The 19,462-nt window shown below is 37.6% G+C and overlaps 1 protein-coding gene across 4 annotated transcripts; it reads right to left on the reverse strand.

Moving 5' to 3' along the window:
- Nucleotides 1-437: 437 nt before the first annotated feature.
- LOC109056130 (FYVE, RhoGEF and PH domain-containing protein 6-like) lies at nucleotides 438-19,445 on the reverse strand. 4 transcript variants are annotated; one of them, XM_042743176.1, is made up of 21 exons: nucleotides 19,173-19,445; nucleotides 15,166-17,167; nucleotides 10,840-10,948; nucleotides 9,623-9,690; nucleotides 9,496-9,526; nucleotides 8,157-8,308; nucleotides 7,755-7,911; nucleotides 6,171-6,258; nucleotides 5,818-5,868; nucleotides 5,208-5,266; nucleotides 5,052-5,123; nucleotides 4,895-4,963; nucleotides 4,692-4,775; nucleotides 4,515-4,594; nucleotides 4,242-4,341; nucleotides 2,870-3,013; nucleotides 2,683-2,785; nucleotides 2,350-2,444; nucleotides 2,084-2,212; nucleotides 1,538-1,686; nucleotides 438-1,443 (listed from the first exon to the last, which is right to left on the reverse strand). In XM_042743176.1, the coding sequence occupies exons 1-21, from the start codon at nucleotides 19,180-19,182 to the stop codon at nucleotides 1,407-1,409; spliced, it is 3,789 nt and encodes a 1,262-aa protein (XP_042599110.1). In that variant the 5' UTR covers nucleotides 19,183-19,445; the 3' UTR covers nucleotides 438-1,406. The 4 variants fall into 4 exon arrangements, with proteins under 4 accessions (XP_042599110.1, XP_042599102.1, XP_042599117.1 ...); XM_042743168.1 differs by having other exon boundaries at nucleotides 15,166-17,176; XM_042743183.1 differs by lacking the exon at nucleotides 19,173-19,445 and adding an exon at nucleotides 18,908-19,162.
- Nucleotides 19,446-19,462: the final 17 nt, after the last annotated feature.

Here is a 19,462-nt window from a genome sequence, read left to right on the forward strand (position 1 = left end):
GCATTATATTACCATTTACAAAATATGTACACTTCCAGTTCTGTCCAGTATAAGGTTTAAAACAAGTCAAAACACCTACTTTGTACAAAAGAGTTTTAAAAAATGTTTAAGATTATTAAAACATTTTTGCAACAGTAAGACTGAAAACCAAATAAAAAGGGCATTTTTCAGGAAATTAGAGCATTAATCGTTTCTAAAACCATTCTTCCACAAATTGTTGCATATAATGAATGAATTGTTCATGAAAAGAACACGCTTACATGCAATGCAAACAGTTCCATGTATGCAAAAACATAAAAAATTCTTATGGAAATGCTCACATTCCATGCATGAACCGTTTATAAAATCACTATATATATATATATATATATATATATTTATTTATTTATTTATTTATTTATATTTATTTATTATTATTATTTCATAAAAAAGATTTTTTTTTTACATTTAGTATGTGAATCATTCTTAAAATAGTTTTTACGTAAATAATGCAGGTAACGCATGAACTGTTCATAAAACCATAGGTTTAGGTATACTGTCACAATCACTAAAATTTTCGTAAAAAAAAAAAAAAAATTACGTTAATGGTCACATCCAATGCATCAATCATTCGTAAAACCATTCAGCAACTTTCACCATCAATGTCCAGAACAATGGTTTTATGTAAAATTAAGTCATAAAGTCACTCTGTGCATCACGATGAAGGCCCAGTCGTTTTTTAAGCCTTCTTTTCCCAGCTTTCACAGTTGAATCCAAAATCTCCCATAATGCACCATGCCAGACTGCACGGACAGCCCCACATGACCGTGCCAAAGGTGCGACCTGGCATCAGACATTCCTTTGTCATACTTGCTCATGCACATTCAGACTTGACTATGAATCACACCCCTGACCAAATCTTTTTAAACCCTCTTCAGGCAACAAGTGGTACTGCAATTAGATTTAGACTGTCCCTATGACATCATAATGAAGTGGGCAGAATGAATTCAGATTGAATATGATTCATAGGCAAACCTAATGGTCAGGAGTCAATGAAAACGTCTGTATCTAGTGCTCATGACCAGTCATATTCTGACTTTTTTGACCTTGAATGCTTTGTGGGCTGGATTCATTGTAATGTTAAGCACCAAAAGCAACTGGCACAGAGAGGCAGTGTTTCATAAAAATGACATTAAGAACAAAATGATGGATTAATACCTCACGTTTCTGAAGTACAATTAAACAGCCAGTCATTGTACCCTCATTGGGGTGCTTAAGATAGATTAATGCATAAACTACATCTATCAACATCCTTTGCTTCAAACTGGGTTTTGATTTCTGCATCCTCAAACTCACTGCCTGTGTACACAGTGCAGAGAACCAGACGAATGACATTTATTCATTCTGTTTAATCCAAATGAATCCGGTCAGAGGATCATGGCCTCTTGAAACGCCTCAATCCATCTGAAAAAAAAAAAGCAGCACATATTTAGTTTGAAGCAATGAATCTTCGATTAGATTAACAGAACAAAATCTATACAACAAAGTGCTTGTGTACCTCTGAGCAGTGGGGATGTCCTCTGCTCTGAAGATGTCGTAGAGTGTGTTTTTATGGTACAGTTTAAACTGCAGTTTTTGAGCCGGTCCTGTCTTCTCCTCTCGGAGGAAAAAGCCCAGCAGCGGCTGACTCTCCAAAGCCGCAACATCCTGAAAACAATGCAGTCGTCATCACATGACAGCTTTTATGAAGTCATACACATCTGCAGACTCTCATGACACTATGAAACGCAGTGGAGGGGAACAATTGACTAAAATAGTGATGCTACTAATGTAATTAAAGTTTTCAGTATTGCAAAAATAGCTGTTTTCATCATAATAGTTCTTCTGATAACAAGCAACTTTTTCCTGTAGCTGTACAAAAAGAAAATTCCCTTTCAGACACAAAATTTATGGGTGGAGAGTTTAAAAATGAATCACACTAATGCGATTTACTAACGTTTGCGCTTGTCAAATTACTGGTATTTGCGCCATTATTTAAAGCTAAAATAAATTATGAGTAGCTTCCTCAACATTAAAAGTTATTACATAAGTAAAGGTTGCATACTTCACTAGCGGCGTAAGTGTAGAGGACTTTGTTCTTAATGACGAACCACAGCCTCTTCCATGGTTTCTTATGGCCTTTGGATCTGTGCAGATATCCACTCATGGAGGAGTTCTCAGTGTTGGCAGACACCTGTGAGCGAGATGTCACTTTAATAGCAATGCATTAATATGACATCAGCGTCGTGGTAAAAACAATGACATTACATAAAGTAAATGCGTAAATGCTGCATGCCATTGCATTATGGGTAATGTACAACTTCACGTCACCTCTTTGAGGGCGGAAGGAATCCTCTTCTGTTTTCTAGAAAAAGCAAATGTTGAACTCCGCCCACTAGGGGAAACGGCCACACTGGATTGGTCGCCTAAGACACAAAAGCAAAACAGCATATTAGAAAGAAATATGTAGTATTTGCCTGTACAGTAACAACACTGTTGCTATGTGGTTGCTAAAGTGTTCAAATGGTTTGGTTATGCGCTGTATTTGAATGAACAAACATTAAAAACAAACATGTCCAATTAAAAAAAAAAAAACTTTGAAGTGGGAGTAATAGAATATGAAAGAAGAGAAGAAAAGTTGGGTTGACAGCAGAAATCTCGTACCCTTGTGCTGTAGTTTAATATAGCAGTGGTCACACACTCGTGCCAGCTGATTCTTCAGATATTCCAGGTAGTATTTATTTGATGAACACGCCTGACACACCACCTGTTGCCACAACAAATGGAAATCAGACCTATTTTTTTTTTTTATCAAAAATAAAAAAGGCCTAGAACTTCTCTTATTTCTAACCTTCCCGCAGGCACGGCAGTGGTGGCGTCTCCAGGTGAGCGTGAACTCACACGTGCAGATCATACACATGGTCGTTCGCAAATCTGGAATCCAGATAGGAGCTTTAGAGCCCAGCGGTAGACCATCATCAGAGATTCCCTCCAACTACACAGGGGAAAAAGAGAGTGCATCTTTATGAGCTCCTTCAATACTGTTCTGCAATTATTATTATTATTATTATTATGAATGCCAAACAATTTATTCAAACATCTGAACCTTTCCCAGAGATTTTTCACAAATTTCGATATCGGATGGTGTGAATAGTTTGTGAATATCTGTTTATGTTTTATATATATATATATATATATTTATATATTTTTTTCTATATTCTATATATTTATAATATATATGTATATATATATATATTTTTTTTTTTTTCTTCTGAGAATTTGAATTATGAATATTTGACATTGGACTTGGTAATCATTGGTATTACTGCAAAAAAAAATAAAAAAAAAATATATATATATATTTATGTATATATTTATGTATATATTTTCCAGTACAGATATCTAAACATTCTTAAATCAAAATACATTTATTTGAGATGCAAAATGAAATTTAATTGAATTAGGTTAAGGAATTTATCAGAATTTATATTTTAAATTGCATTAGGCTGAATTCATACTTAAAGGGATACTCAACCCCAAAATGAAAATTTTGACATTAATCACTTACCCCCATGTCATTCCAAACCTGTAAAATCCACATTCATCTTCAGAACACAATTTAAGATATTTTGGATGAAAATTATTTGGATTTAAAATGATTGAATAAAGTCGTTTTTTTTGTTTTCTTCGCTTACAAAAAGTATTCTCGTCACTTCATAATGTTAAGGTTGAATCACTGATGGCTGATGGAGTATTCTGATGATGTCTTTCATACTTTCCTGGATCCTGACACTGTTATTTACTTGGCAGTCTATGGGACAGTCACAGGCCTCCCGGTTTTCATCCAAAATATCTTAAATTGTGGGAGAACGAAGCTTTTACGGGTTTGGAACGACATGGGGGTAAGTGATTAATGGTAAAATTTTCATTTTGGGGTGGAGTATCCCCAATATCTCCCAATATGGTAAGGAAAACTAAATAAAATCAAAGGGAAAACAATTTTAGTTTTATCACCTAATTTGGCTGATTGTTTCCTAAGCAAGACTTAAACAAGACTTTGTATTTTATGTCATTCTGCGTCTAAAAGAGATGTAAGTTTAAAGAATGTTTAAATATTTATGCTTTAAAGAAGACAAAAATCACTTTTTGCAGTGTATACATGTCAGTGAAGACCCTATAAATTTGATGAAAACAGACAGAAAGTCACACTTAAATGCACCCACCTCTTGGCTTCGACTGGAAACGAAAGAAATCTTCTTTCTGGTGTAGTCATCTATTGCTTTAGCGATGGCTTCCAGCCATTCGTCTCTTTCTGTGGCTGAACTGCAAACATTATTTTACAGTCTGTGATTTCAATTTAATTAAACCTAAGTACCAAAAATTGTTTTGGCACAAGTGATCAAAGGATCATTATCCTGGATAATTATTCTTTCAACTGCTGATATTTCTTTAATGTAGACCTCACACAGAAATCATTACGGTTGTGTGTTTCTTACTTGGCAGACAGTATGAAGGAGCGTTCCACACTCTCAATGTTTAACTCATTCTGATAGGCCTCCTGACTTGGTTTGCTCACCTATTGAAGACGTGAGACACACGACACATTATAACTCTTGTGAGTTTGTGTGTGTGTGTGTGTATGTAAGGAAGTATTATGATGGTGAATGTCTGACCTTCATGCCAGCCAGAGAGAGCATGCTGTTGACTTTATACTGGCCAGACTGAACAGGAGTTGTGTACAGCAGAATATCATTAAACTGTTGAGAGAAAGAAAATGTACTGGCTGTTGAAAATATAGCTGTTCACAATTTCCTGCCATATGCAGCAATATATATATTACATGAACACTGTAGATTTTATAATAAACATTTCTCACCAGGAAGAACATTCTGGGCTGCATAACTTTCCTGGAGAGTTTCATCAGAGTGCCCTCCTTTAAGAAAACCTGCGTATGCAACATGAGCAGGTTTAAATTAGCAACACAGAGACCACAGACTCAGACACAATGAATCAGGGGGAATTGAGTTTCTTACCCTGCCAGGCTGGACAATTTCATGGTGACCGTTCAGACTGTACTGAACCTGCATCAGCTTCTGAAAGTTATCCTGAAAAAGGTAGATGTCGTTCATGAGTAAGTCATTCATCTGTATGAGGTCTTAATGGTGGTTTGGTTGTGTTTGTTGTGTTACCCCTTGCTTCATGATGTCGTTTGCGTGGTTTGCCACTTCTTTCACCACACTGAGGGCAGCTGGGTAAACCAAACAAACAGAAATTCAATAAAACAGTTCAGATTTTTTGTACTCATTAAACAAACAAAATATTGAATGTTTTTAACTAAATTAAGTATTTTATTTTGCAGCAAAAGTCTCTTTTTTTCAATATTAAAGTCAGAATGAAATGGAAGTAGTGACAGATATTTTCTTCAGTATTGTCAGACATCCGAGTGAAAAAAAAAGATTAATTTCATGCCAATTTAAAATAAGGAAATATTTACATTGTGGACGCGTCTATGAAAATTAGAATGCCTTTCTATGGAAACGAGGGTTACACTTCTACATTCACATTAACTACATTGTTTTGGGTCTTTAGAAACTGACCAGCATTTATGACAATTCAGTGAATGAGGTGAAAGGAAACATGAGGCTGGTCTAAGACAATGGCCCTAGCTATAATTGTTGGTTACTGTGAATTTTACCAGGTCATTTTATTTTATTTATTTACTGGGCATTGGACATTTACTAAAAGTGCCACCTTAGCTGCATAATATGAGTCTCTGTAGAGAAAATGGTGTGCTCTTACTTTGTGTGTCTTTGTAGTCAGATGAATCCTCAGGAAGGTTCTTCAAATAATCTGAAAGAGACATGAAAATTCATTGGAAGATTCAAAATTGGTTATAGAGATTTATTGTATTCCCTAAACTACATGATTCAAGTTTAAAGTTTAATCATAAGTTTGTCCAATGCAAGAAAACATTTGAAAATTAAATTCACTTTAATTAGAGCAAACAGTTACTCCTCAGCCAAATCTAGCAAAAGCTCAAAAAGTCCACTAGCTGAAAATGATGTATCTGCTGTTTGTGGCTTCCTGTAATGAGCCTGATATCCTCCTGTTCTACTATTGAGTGCAGTGTCCACTCATCTGAGGGCATGTACCTGTGAGCAGGAGCTGGTACTGAGGTATCCGCTGCACCGGTTTCAGCAGGTAATGCTTCAAGGCAAGACTAGCACATCGAGGACTCGTCTAAGAATGAAAGAGTGAAATCTTAAATGTGAAGCATTACCTAGTCTTAGCCTCAGACATCACGCCCAAGGACTTTTGGGTGAACATCTGATGGATATGGAACACAAAAGTGGAAACACTTCAGGAGTTTTGAAGTCGTCATCGGATTGGTTGAATTATACAGGATTTCCGGGAGTCGTGTGTGTCGCGTTCTTTAACGTTGTGGATTGAATTAAGGATTTTTTGGGGCCAAACCCCCTCACGAAAGCCGAAGTGTTTACAACTGTGACGACGAGCGCATATCAGGATCAACTAAACACTGGAGTTTCAAAAGTATGTGAAATATTTCGCGGCATAGAATCTTTCAAATACATCAGAGAGTTGTACACTCCAGTCTGTTATTGTGATGACATTTCCATTCCCCGAAACGTGACACTGAACGAAACGAACTGTGTTTGTTTGTTTGACATGTCGGTCAAATGGCCTCATGGGTGGGCCTTGACCAAAGAAAGCTGCCATGAATTCCAGACCTTCAATGAGGTGTGTCTGACCTACAGTGACTTTGGTTTGTTTGAGACTAAGCTTTTCAAACAGGTTTCCCTGTTCAAAAAAAGTACCCATATCCCCTTTAAAGGGATACTCCATCCCAAAATGAAAATTTTGCCATTAATCACTTACCCCCATGTTGTTCCAAACCCATAAAAGCTTCGTTCGTCTTCAGGGCACAATTTAAGATATTTTGGTTGAAAAAAGGGAGGCTTGTGTCTGTCCCATAGACTGCCAAGTAAATAACAGTGCCAAGGTCCACGAAGAAAACAAAAATAACGACTTTATTCAACCTTAACATTATGAAGTGACTCTACTCGTCTTGTATCCTTTGTGGCGCAGCTGATACAGAAGAGCGCCATTGCATACTGCTCAGAATTGCCAAAATTACGCTGATTTGGAGAGATGAGGATTGTTGAATAAAGTCGTTATTTTTGTTTTCTTCGTGTACAAAAAGTATTTCTCGTCGCTTCATAACGTTACGGTTGAATCACTGATGGCAGATGGACTATTCTGACGATGTCTTTCATATTTTTCTGTACCTTGACACTGTTATTTATTTGGCAGTTTATGGGACAATCACAAGCCTCCCGGTTTTCATCCAAAATATCTTAAATTGTGTTCCAAAGACGAACAAAGCTTTTACAGGTTTGGAACGACATGGGGGTAAGTGATTAATGACAAAATTTTCATTTTGGGATGGAGTATCCCTTTAACAAAACTCAAATCGGCACCGATTAATCATTGTAAGTGAATGTTATGTAGTATATTATACATGATGTATGTTGTAATTTCAGTTCATTTCAAAAGTAAATTGTAATAGCAGAAAATTCCAAAAATATCAGCTATAGCAGCAATATTTTTGGATCTAATAAATAACAATGTGATTGGAGAAAGCATCTTTTCTGTTTTCTTCTATAATCATTATTATTGATGGTAATAATGCACACAAGATGGACACAAACTCCTACCTCAAACTGGCGCACAACGTTGGCAAAAGGAGGATTTTTGCGACATTGTTCATCCAGCAGAGCCACATTATGGTCAAACTCTCGTATGTAGGTAGAGTACATCTTTAGATACGGACCTTTCTGAACGAAGATGTCAGCCAATCTCTGATGATCAGACCTGCGGTAGTCATAGAGATGCCCAGAAACAAAACTGAGCAATGAGTAATGTAGGACTTTTTCTTATAAGTTAAGAGTTCTTAAATATTTTTTTATCTAGACAAGATCAATAAACTCCATCCAACTGTAAAGGGCTTTGACACAATCTGTATTGTTAAAAGCGCTATATAAATAAAGGTGACTTGACTCCAAAACAAAATTGACATGAAAATCATTCGCAATACATTTGCATTTGCCATGCCTTACCAGTGGGCTACTCTCTCCTCCAGCTCTTTCAGCAGGTCTTTATTGAGTTCGTAGAGTTGGGGCAGATAGTATAAGATCTGATTCAACACTTTCTCCTCCACCAGTGGCTTCCCGCTCGCACGAGTCGCTTTGGCAACTGCGTCCCGGAAATCCTGACACAGAAATGGAGATGCTAGCTACTGCCAAAATTCCAAGGTATAGCAACAAAACAAAGACCGCTAGACATGATGAGTAATAGCAAAAAACATGAGTTAACATCCGTGAATTCAAACCACCACTTTATTTACTAGCATTTAAACTTAAATAAAACAAACAGTGCCAGTAAGAGCCCAATTGAAATTTTCGCAATAAATCTTTTAAGGTACAATTGCTATAAACTGGCACTCAGCTAAACATTTCCAAACACGATCAGGGTAAAAATAAACAAACTGAAGTGCATAAACTGGAAGCACAGTCCATCTACAGCTTTAACAGGAAGTAGAGAGAACATTTTCCCTCACACACACACACACACACACGTGTCTTTAGGACAGCTGTTTGGGGTCACGGCCAAACAAGTGGGTTAAAGTGAAGGTGGGTGTAATTTCTTTCCGAAACTCTCTCTGTCCGTTGATCTCTTATTCCTCTACCACAGTCTCTTTGGACAAGCTCTTCCTCTTGCCTTTACTCTGTAGACTGTTTTTCTGACTTTTTTTCTCTAACTTTTTACTTCTCTCTAAATAGGTTGGCTAGTTGGCTAGTGAGACAAACTAGGGAATGTATCTAGACTTTTTTTTTCTTAGCAATGGTGCTTTAAACAAGAGAAATTAAGAGTGGGAACTGCTTGGCAGTGTTGTTTTTGTTATTGTAACTAAAAATTAAATTAATAAAAAAAAGCTGAAATAAAATATAAATTAATTAAAAACAATTATACATTTCTGACCATTTCTGTTGGACTTGAAGTGCAGGGACCATTGATCAATTTATTCACAGTGACTTCTATTAACCTTGCTCCATAGACATCCATTGTATTCCATTCATTTGGCCTTTTTTTTTTTTTTTTTTGACTCAAAATGATTTTCTGTGGCAATCAACATTATCCACTAAATATGTAGTCTTGCACATCTTTAGTCCTGATAATACACTTGCACAGAGCATATAGCTACTCATTAAAATCCAAAAATAAACAGAGAGATATGTCTGTTTACCTCTATGATCCTACTGTAACCGTGAAAACCGAACGCTCTTCCAGAACACATTCATATAAAATTAATAAAACACAGATGACTGAACCCACACTTCCACTATAATCATAATTCTTGTCTCAAATCTGGATCCAGTGAAAACAGTGATGACTTACGATGTGAAGTAACTTCAGAACATCCACAAATCTGCAGACAACAAACACACAATCAAAATACAAACTCAACCAAATATTTCCCACTAAATGTGTTCAAATATGAATTTGCATTTTTTTTAGTACATACACTTTCTCTGAGCTCATGATCTCCATTGCGATGTGGACCACCTTGTTCCTCTTCACCCTCTCTACCTCCTGAAGAGAAGACAGACGTGTTAAAATGCTGTTATAATATTAGACCATTTTAGAATCAATAATATAATTTTATCTGCCGTTAACTTACACAGTTGCTACATCCAACCATGATTACCAACAACATACAGCCTCATAGCAAAACAAATTCACTGCTCCATGTGAGCTTGAGTGTGTGTGTGTGTGTGTGTGTGTGTGTTGTCAGGGGCTGGTGAGAGGCTGCAGTCTTTATTTGGATCACAGTCTGTCTAAATTCAAGGACAAAGTTTGACTGAAAGCAACCCCTGTTTCTCAGATTGGGGTGTGTCTGGGTGGGGGGTCTCTCAGGATTATCTCCAGACAGAAAGTCTCTCCAAAAAAAAAAAAAAAAAACAATCCACAAGCAATTAGAGTTCTTATTTCTTAGGTTTTTCTCTTAAATTTGAGATGAATGACAACATTCTCAATGCATTTAAAGAGATAGTTCACCAAAAACTGAAAGTCCATTCCACCACAACTTTCACGCTTCAAAACGTTCATAAAGAAATTGTAAAAGTAGTCCATATGAATGGAGCAGTTTAATCCAAGTCTTCTGACGAGACACAATTGCTTTATATTACAAACAGATTTCATTTATTTTGTTTTATTCACATACAAACGTTGATAAATGCACATACATCAGCACATCAAATATGGTAAATGGAAGCTCAACCATACTTGCTTGATGAAAGAGAACAAACCTCATTGGTTTCTACAGAACCTCAATCATGTTTGCGTGACATGGCCGATGAATATGTGTTAATCAATGTAAATAAAAGCCTTATAAGTTTGCTGAAGCAATTTTGTCACAATAATCATCATATTAATAATCAACATGTTTACCATATTTAAGTCCTGTAGCTATACTGTGCATTTCAGTGTTTATCCCAGTGCAATGTCCTGCCTCATAAACTTTCATTGTAGGTGGATTAGTGTAAACACAATGTTTTTGTTTGTGTTTACACTAAGAGACGAGTTGAAATTATTTCCTGTGGTAACGGAAGAAACAATCACAGATGTTGTCGATGGAGCTTAACTTGTACTGAACCAGAAACATTCCTTTAATGGCATGCCAAGAATTACCAACCGTTTCGCTCTGATTTAGTTCTGTGCATCTGTGTAAAGGTGTAGTACCTCTTTGTCTTTTGAATGGCTCATGTCTTCCTTGCTGGAGTCGGAACTGTTCCCATCTTCCTCATTAGAGCTCAAGCCATCCTCTGACAGATCACCACTTACAGAACATCTGTTGCCAAACAGGAAGTGCACACGTTCAGTCAAATGTACATACAATCAAACATGTTTTTGCTTTTTTTACTGATATGCGTAATATGTGTAATAATACATTAAAATGATGCAAAAATAATAGATTAAATATATTAAAATATTCTAGATTTTAAACTTTACCCTATTTTATTTAATTCTGAATTTGATTTATTTATTTATTTGGCTTTCATTGTATGGAAAAGAGCCGCATGATCTATCTCCTAAATTTCCTCTTTTTTGCTCCTCATAAGAAATAAAGTCATACATGTTCGGAGTGACATTTGGGGTGAGAAAAGCTATTTTAATTTTTGGGTGAATGGTTCCTTTTGCATCCTGCACCAGATAGCACAAGCAAACTCTCACGCACACTCATGCATCCACACACTTTCTGCCCTCTTTCTGGTTCCCCTCGCTCTCATTCTTTCTCCTGCAGCAGGACAGAGCTGCTCTTGTTTACAGCTTATATAAACTCTCTCTGCAAAGAGACACACACACACACACATCGATACACAAACCTTCAAGTGCACAACCTCTCTCACACACAGAGATATGCAGGGAGTTTGGAGTTTCTGTCATGCCTGGGCAATTAGTGTGGATGTCATTTAAAATATGAGTTATCTATCTATTAAGGGCACTCAAATTCAGAAGCTGGAATGTGCTAAATCTAAACATCACCAAATATATTATTGACATTTAAAACTGTATTGGCTCACACAACTCACACATATATTACTAAGCCATCTAAATGAGGACCCATTGCAGAATATGGTTTTACATATAAAGATTTATAAATTATAATAATTATACATTACAAATATAACAAACTAACCCAAAATCTACACCCAAAATAAATAAATACATTTTATATTTCCCATGAATGTCCTTAAAAGTGAGCTAAATCGAAACCTACAGTACAAAACATTCAGGGAAATCCTCAATTTAAAATAATATATATATATACTGTATACAAATATTGCACACACATTCTCTTAAGATGGGTGCACACTGTATACTTTGTAATGGTCATTTATGATTGTTGTTTGTCAGACTGTATAAACATGATCCCAGCTATAAGCCATGTCACACACCGTGGGATCTCAGTTGTTATTAATGTGAGACTGTACGTCATTAAAGACTCGTTAAAAATGAGACATCATCGATCTGCAACACGTTCAGTGGTGGTCAGCCGCATTCACATGGAAAACTCAAATGGTGGCTTAGCAAACAAAAACAATCTCTAATGTTAATTTTGGAAAATACAAGGAAGTGGTGCAAGTGTTGTTGCCACACTATTTGCGCCATCAGGTTCTGTGCTCGTCATGGATTTTGATTCGACGGTCGTCATAGGAGACTGTGCCTCAAAACGTCTGACACTCACAGAATTTAATCAGATGTAGGTACAGTAGGTACATAGAAGCACGTTTCACTCCAAGTGCTTCAGCATGACTCTCATTAACCAATAGAGCCTACTGACAAAATCAATTCAAATCCCAAAGTTAAAGAGAAAGTGGGTTTTAGAATGCAATACTAGAATGCTGCCTAGTGCACACTGTGCAGTACACCCTGTATGCAACATAATATTTTTAAAAACTTGTATCTAAAACAGTATAGAAAAATGAATTTGAGTAATTTATATAGTATGTGTTTATAAATAAAAACAGTTAAGATTGAATTGATTTTTGTAGTCAAATAAGGAGTTAATTAAAAAAGAAACAAAGATTTGCATTGTTGCATGGAGGGACACAGTATTAAACGCAATGTATTCTGCATTGTGTTACTGAGAGATCAAAGATGATAATTTATTATAACTGGGATCAAGATCTGTAGCCCACATGACTGTAAAATATTTGTTGGTAACAACTTGCTGACAACTCCAAACACACAACCACAAACTTGATTCAACGTCCTGTGCATCTGGAAACCAACTGCAAATTCAGCAAAATGCTGTAAGTTTTCACCGGCACTGAGACCCCATCACTGAGAAGTCAATGTGTGATGGAGGTCAAGAATGTGTTTACAAAGTCATCACCGTAAACACACTTTAAGTCAAATGTTTGGAATTTATGTTGCCGAATTTGTTTCTTATGGACTAAAGGCTTATGCATAAATGCTTGAAATTAGTTTTGTAGACAAAAATAAACAGTGCTTACGCAAGACTTTCCTACAAAACTAAAACAAAACTCTTACAGCTGAGAAAAATTAGCTGTGGGCACTGATGTTTTATAATGAGGTCAGTGATACAGTCAGCAGTTGGTGTATTTTGCAATCAGAGTAAGATGATTCACATTTTACTGATGTGACATGATTTTTGCTACTGTGTTGGAAATGTTGTAATGACAAAGCATGACTGTGAGCCAGAAGATCTCAGTTGAAAATTCTGAGAATGAGAGTGTGGGAGAGACAGAGAGAGGGAAAGGTTATTTTCCAGTGGCTCAGCTCTCTTCTCTACAGACATTTCCTGCTCTGGCCACTGAAAATAACCCACAGGAAAACGGCCCAACCTGGACTCAAAGAGTGGACTGTAACCCTCGCACACACTTCATGATCACACAAACCTAACCAATACAGTGCACATTCAAATACATAGCAAAGTATATTAAAATGTGCATGTTATGTGGTCTGTGGTTTGGGGGTTACTCTGTGTATACGAGTCTTGAAGCCCATTCACACCATGGACAATAACTTTAATGACAACTATAAAGTTTTACTTAATTACTGTTAGAATTCCATGAGAATAAGCAAGTCCACACCACAACTATAATGACACAGAGGAAAAATACTGTTGGAATGATAAAATGATGAATGATACATTCACAGCCAATCAGAATCCACCCGGCTTTAAAGAGCTCAAGTATTTAAATCACCAGATGACATAAATGAATGGGGGAATCCTGAAATCTCAAAAATTTCCCTATGAGCTCACAAATAAATTCCATTTTTCAAATCAGCAACAAAATCTGAAATGAACTGCCCCATGAATGTTGTTTCTTATTTTTCAGACTAGCCCAGCCAATGCAGACGCGCAGTCAAAACACACTCAGGTTTCTATGGGAATCCTTACCTTCTAATGGCTGCTGCAGGGATGCAATGACTTTACCAATCAGTGATTGGCTCTTTCATTTAGAAGGCAGGACCATTCCACTATATTGCACGTTGCAGTTTCTCCCATTCATAAGTATAGGAGTGAACCGTCTTTGTATTTCTATAGTCTTTGACCATGCAAACATCCAAACAGTGATCCCTTGGTCTTAACCACCAAAATATGTTGATAATTATGTCTAATAATTATTATTAATTATTATATAGCTTGTTTGCGGTTTATAAGCAAGTTATAATTACACATAACCATAGCAAACCATTGTAGAATATTTTTATGTATTCTCAATGTTAAATATCCTATATGTAGCATTGTGCTATTCTATTAGCATGTTAAGCTAAAATAGTATATGCAAGTAAGTAGCAGTGTTGGGGTAATGTATTATTGAGTAACTAGTAAAGTAACATTACTTTTAAATTTACAATAAAATATCTGAGTTACTTTTTCAAATAAATAACACAAGTTACTCTGTTTTCCCATTTATTTCCTGACACCTCTCCTGTCCCTGTTTTGAGAGAAAACGTGAGTGAGCTGCAGAGTCAGTTTCCAAAAATATCATTTTTGTTTTTTTTGTTATAAAAAAAAAAACAAATAAGCAAGCCCAGCCCAGGTGACAAAAAGTAATGCAAAACTAACATAATGCTAAGTAACTAAGTAACGCAGTTAGTTACTTTTTTATGGAGTAACACAATATTGTAATGTGCTACTTTTAAAAGTAACTTTCCCCAACACTGGTAAATACACATAATCATAGCAAACCTTTGTAGAATTTCTCAAAGTATTTTCAATGAAACATACTGTAATACCCAAATTTTCCCATAATTGTTCAAAGGGTATGAGTTACATATTTTAAATTTGGGATCTGGGTTCGGATTTTGACAGGGGCTTGGACTTGGCACAAAGCTGGTAACATACAGTATCTATAACCTCAAATCAATCACAGATTGAAAAGTTATAAATTGTAAAGTATCTTAAAGTATTTTTTCATTAAGTACATCCCTCAAATCAAAACCTATTAAACAAGACAATTGTAGTTCAGGATGGTAGTATGAATAATGATGCTTGTGTATATATACATATATGCACATGCATAAACTGACCTGTTCACCTCACATGGTTCCTGCACTTCATACACGACTGTGTCCACATCCTGGTTGGAATAGACCCAGGGCAGGTTCATGTACTCTGGAATCTCCTCGTATAATGGGACGTTCTCGTATTCCACCCCACAGTCAGCCTCACTGTCACCCTGAGCTTCTACCTCATTGCCAGGTGTGACCTGATTAGTGGGTGTGGCTTTATTTTCATCGTATTCAGCATCAGTACGAGTGCAATCCAGGGATTGTCCACTGCGAAGCAACTTTGGAAGCAACCGTGCATACACACGCAGCTCTAGAAGTTTCCGCAAGCTACGTCTTGTTTGATCGGAGCGCACCAACTGCTCTGAAGATACGGTTCCGGTGTCCACTCGCTGAAGATCTGCAGAGGAAAACGACTTTGCCCTCTTTTTGACGAAAACAGGTCCCCCACCTCCAGCCTGTGGTTGGCTGTTACTGCGAGTTGGCTGGTTTTTACTGAAGAGAGTGATGCCTGGAAGGGCGACTCGCCATGAAAGTTTCTCTTGAGGAGGTGCCGGAAGTTCTTTGAATATGGGAGGACTGGAATTAGGAAGTGGAGGTGGAGTGTGTGTTAGCGGAGGCGTGTTTTGCTTCCGCAACACGACGGATGCGGGAAGACTGTTTCGTTGGGGCTTTTTAGGCATGACTTTTGGTGACTTTTCCTCCCCGTCCAGAGATGGCTTGGTTATGGGTGCCACTTGTGATCCACAGCTGAGCTTAATCTGTTTAGGAAGACTCCGAGTTATTGGGTATCGAGCAAAATCTCCATATGCTCCATCATCTTCATCATCGCTTTGCACCTCCTCATCTTTACACTCAACATCTTGAAGATCTGAGTAGCAATGCAAAAGCAAGTTGTCCACTGATGTTGAGGCCTTGCATGAGGAATCAACCATTTGTGGAAGGGATTTCTGTCGAGGTGGCGGAGCAGGAGGTTGCGACCCCTCCTCTGCAGCGGTTTTCACGGAAGCTAAAGTTACACCATTTGTTGGAACTGAATAATGGGTGGAGTCCAGATCAGGAGGCAGGTCTTCAGTATGTGCACTCTGAAAAGAGTCTACTTTGTGCAAAGAATCAGTGTTGGTTGAGAAGTCCGTGTCTGTGTTTTCCGTGTTCTCTTTAGGGGAACATAAATTTAGAGGTGTGTCCGTGTAGGTGTGACAGCTTTTTGAAGTGTTTTCGGGACTTTCTTGTAATGTTTCTGTCTGGACGTGTTCAGCAGTTTCTGTAGGTGTTTCTGCTTGAGTTTCCGAAGGTGCAATCTCCACAACATTCTGCCTGAGAAGTGCTCTCCGAGGGCGTCGTGGATGGGGTACAGGGAGTGGCTTGCTGGGTGGTGCAGGAACACCATTATTGTCACTGGTGCAAGAGCTAAAAATGTTCCCGGTGTGTCTCCGCTCTGCAGACTGTTCTTGTAGGGGTTTGGTAGGACTTGGGATCTGGAGAGAAGTTTGTTTTTGTGCACTCGTCTGGTTCTTTTCTAGTGTGGCAGAGTTTGTTTCTTCCTGTGCCTCTGTGTAAGTGTGGGATGGGTCAGTGGGAGCATGCATTTGTTCCCGTTCAGATCGGGAAGCATGTTCAGATGTGTCATTGTAAAACAACTGTTCCTTTGCATTGTACCCCACACCTACCTCCGCTGTTCCACATATTTCCTTGGAATCCTCTGATTTGCTGTTACCTAGTTGATGACCTTGAATACTGGGTGGTATGATGTAATGTGACAGGTGTGAGGATAGTAGAGCAGGACCCCCATTTTTGGAGACAGGGGGATGTTGGATCTTGCAGGGGTCTTGTTTCGGCTGGAGAGGTTTCTGAGGAGCTTTGGGCAAACATGGTTTGGGGGCGACAGCAGGTTTTCCTCTCTTGTGCGTAGTGGGTGAGGGTGAAGGCAGCAGGATCTCAGGTTTTGGGGCAATGGGGGGAGGTGATGGTTTATGCGACTGAACCAGCTTGGGTTTGGGGGCAACCGGTGGTTTCTTCATTCCTACATAATCTCACACAAAGAAGAAAGAGAGGGAACTACATGAATTCCATGAACATATCTGAATACTACACGCAGAGCTGAACACAATGGGTCTTAACTGAGGTCAAGACTGGCATGCAGCTCTAAAACATACATCAGTATCTGCAAATCAAAAATTTAGATTTATTTTATTTTCTGCTATTAGGATTGTGTTAGAACCTGTAAATGCAGGTCATTATCTAATTCAGATTTTGTCACCATTCACAATAATGCTTAATAGCATATTCTAGTACAGCATCCTAAACAGTGGCTTCAATATACTTCTTTAAATATCTAATATCAGACCATTCATTTTACAGTCCTTACAAAAAAAACACTGGCTACAGTAGGCTACAGGCATCCAAAAACGAGTTTATGTACAAAAAAAAAATATTTTTGTTAAATCTGTTTAACATTTTTGTTACATTTTTTGATGTTGAAATGCATTCAGCTCCATTTATTTAATTGTAGGAGATGACAGCTGCAATGTTGACAAAATTACCATGGTTTAAGTCATACAGGTATCAAATATTGTAGCCATTTTTATTTTTCCGGTGTTGCTAGCGACTAAATCCCAAACTTCACGGTTTGGATAACTGAACTGACATATAAGTTGTGACACAGAAAATATAAGCATGATTATGGCAACCTAAAAAAAATAAAAAAATAAATAAAAGTAATTTTCTCCTCAGCCAATAATGTTGTTGAGCTGGTGAAAGTATAGAAGGTGAAGGATGGTTTTGATATTGCCTGATTTTTTTCTCATAAAGTCACAGATATCAAATAAATACACAGCTTTAGTATTATTATTATTGTTTTAAGTATACAAATTTGTTCAAAACTAATAGCAGGTGTGGGATCTATTCTGTCCAAAGTAACAGTGTGTCGTAAACAATCTAATTTCTTACAAAATGCACTTATTGTTACTTTGTCACATCCATACAAATATTTTAAATGAAGTAAAAGAAAGGTCACTGAGATGTTTACATGGTTTGATAGTTTTGCAGTATCAACGATGAAACTACAGTTATCATGGAAACTTTGTACAGAAGACCCAATCATAATGCAACGCTGTGATTTCAGACCTCTCCATCTTACAGATGTCACAATTAATGATAGAGGAAGAAAACAACGGTGTTGACTTCGCTGGATTCACTTAGACAGCGCTTTCGGGAGAAAAAAAAGCTTGGGTTTGTTGATGCTCTCTTGAGGAAATGTGGTCTTCCCATTCCAAGGGAAGCAATCCAAGACTAATCCTGGAGGCGCCCTCCTCCGCTCATTCTTTTCTCCGATCCGAAGCGTCGAGCCCCGGATCAGGGAACTGAGCTCACGCGCTGTCGCGCTTTTACATCAGCACGGGAGACCGAGTCATCAGGCGGATGTTCTGTGATACAGCAGTGGAAAGACAGACACGGGACTTTTCCGCGTTATTCTCTTTGGTTATACCCTCGATAACAGTGTCCTTATCGATTGAAGAGAACAAAGAAAAGAGTAAACTCTTCCCAAAATGTGTAAAAAAAACCGAAGGGAGGGGGGAAAGTAAATAAAGAAACGTTGAAACAAAAGACTGAAGCCAAATCAAAGTATTCCGTGCGGTTTCCATATGCCTGGGGGAAAAAAAAAAACTGGAAAAGGCTGAAAGTACAATATCCATTCAGGTTTCAACTTTTGCGAAAAAGAAAAAAAAAACATCCAAAAAAAAAAAAAAACATCGTTCCTTACCTTCTTCATCCAGGGTATTTGTTGTGCTTGTTTTAAGCCATTCGTCCCGTTAACACAAGATTAGAATCTAACAGAGAACAGGAACACTGAAGCTGCTGCTAACGTTACTGCAATAAAGTTCCACCGGTTGCAACACATGGAAACATTCTAATGAAACCGTTAAATATCGCAACATCCCATCATAAAAGCCCCAGGTTTCTGCCATGCTTCCCTAGACTGCTTGTTCAACACAAGTAGTTGATGTTTATTCATCCAGGAAACTGACCTGTACTCATGATCCCCAAACGACTCACTTTACTCCATGAATGAGCTGCATTCAGCACACTTCCTTCAGATTCAGCTCTTTTCTTCTGGCGGGAGCCATTGCAGGAGACAACTCGATATCTTCAAAAGATCATCCAAAGTCTTTGTATTACTAATAAGTCGGAATGTGTTCCATGCTTGCCATGTTTTTTCGCCACCGCTTTGTAAAGCTGGGAACGGCGAAGTCCAGTCAAAGAGTTCAGTAAAAACTTCCACGATTCACCGCCAGAGGCGCTCTCGCTTTTGAATAGA

The sequence above is a fragment of the Cyprinus carpio genome, chromosome A4, assembly GCF_018340385.1.
Source record: "Cyprinus carpio isolate SPL01 chromosome A4, ASM1834038v1, whole genome shotgun sequence".
In the NCBI taxonomy this organism is placed as follows: domain Eukaryota; kingdom Metazoa; phylum Chordata; class Actinopteri; order Cypriniformes; family Cyprinidae; genus Cyprinus; species Cyprinus carpio.

Coding starts and splice junctions, on each gene's coding strand:
- LOC109056130 (XM_042743168.1), bottom strand. Junction 9,527..9,622: donor ATCATGAGCTCAGAGAAAGT/GTATGTACTAAA, acceptor TGTTGTCTGCAG/ATTTGTGGATGTTCTGAAGT. Junction 6,259..7,754: donor ACGTTGTGCGCCAGTTTGAG/GTAGGAGTTTGT, acceptor TTTCATTCTTAG/ACGAGTCCTCGATGTGCTAG.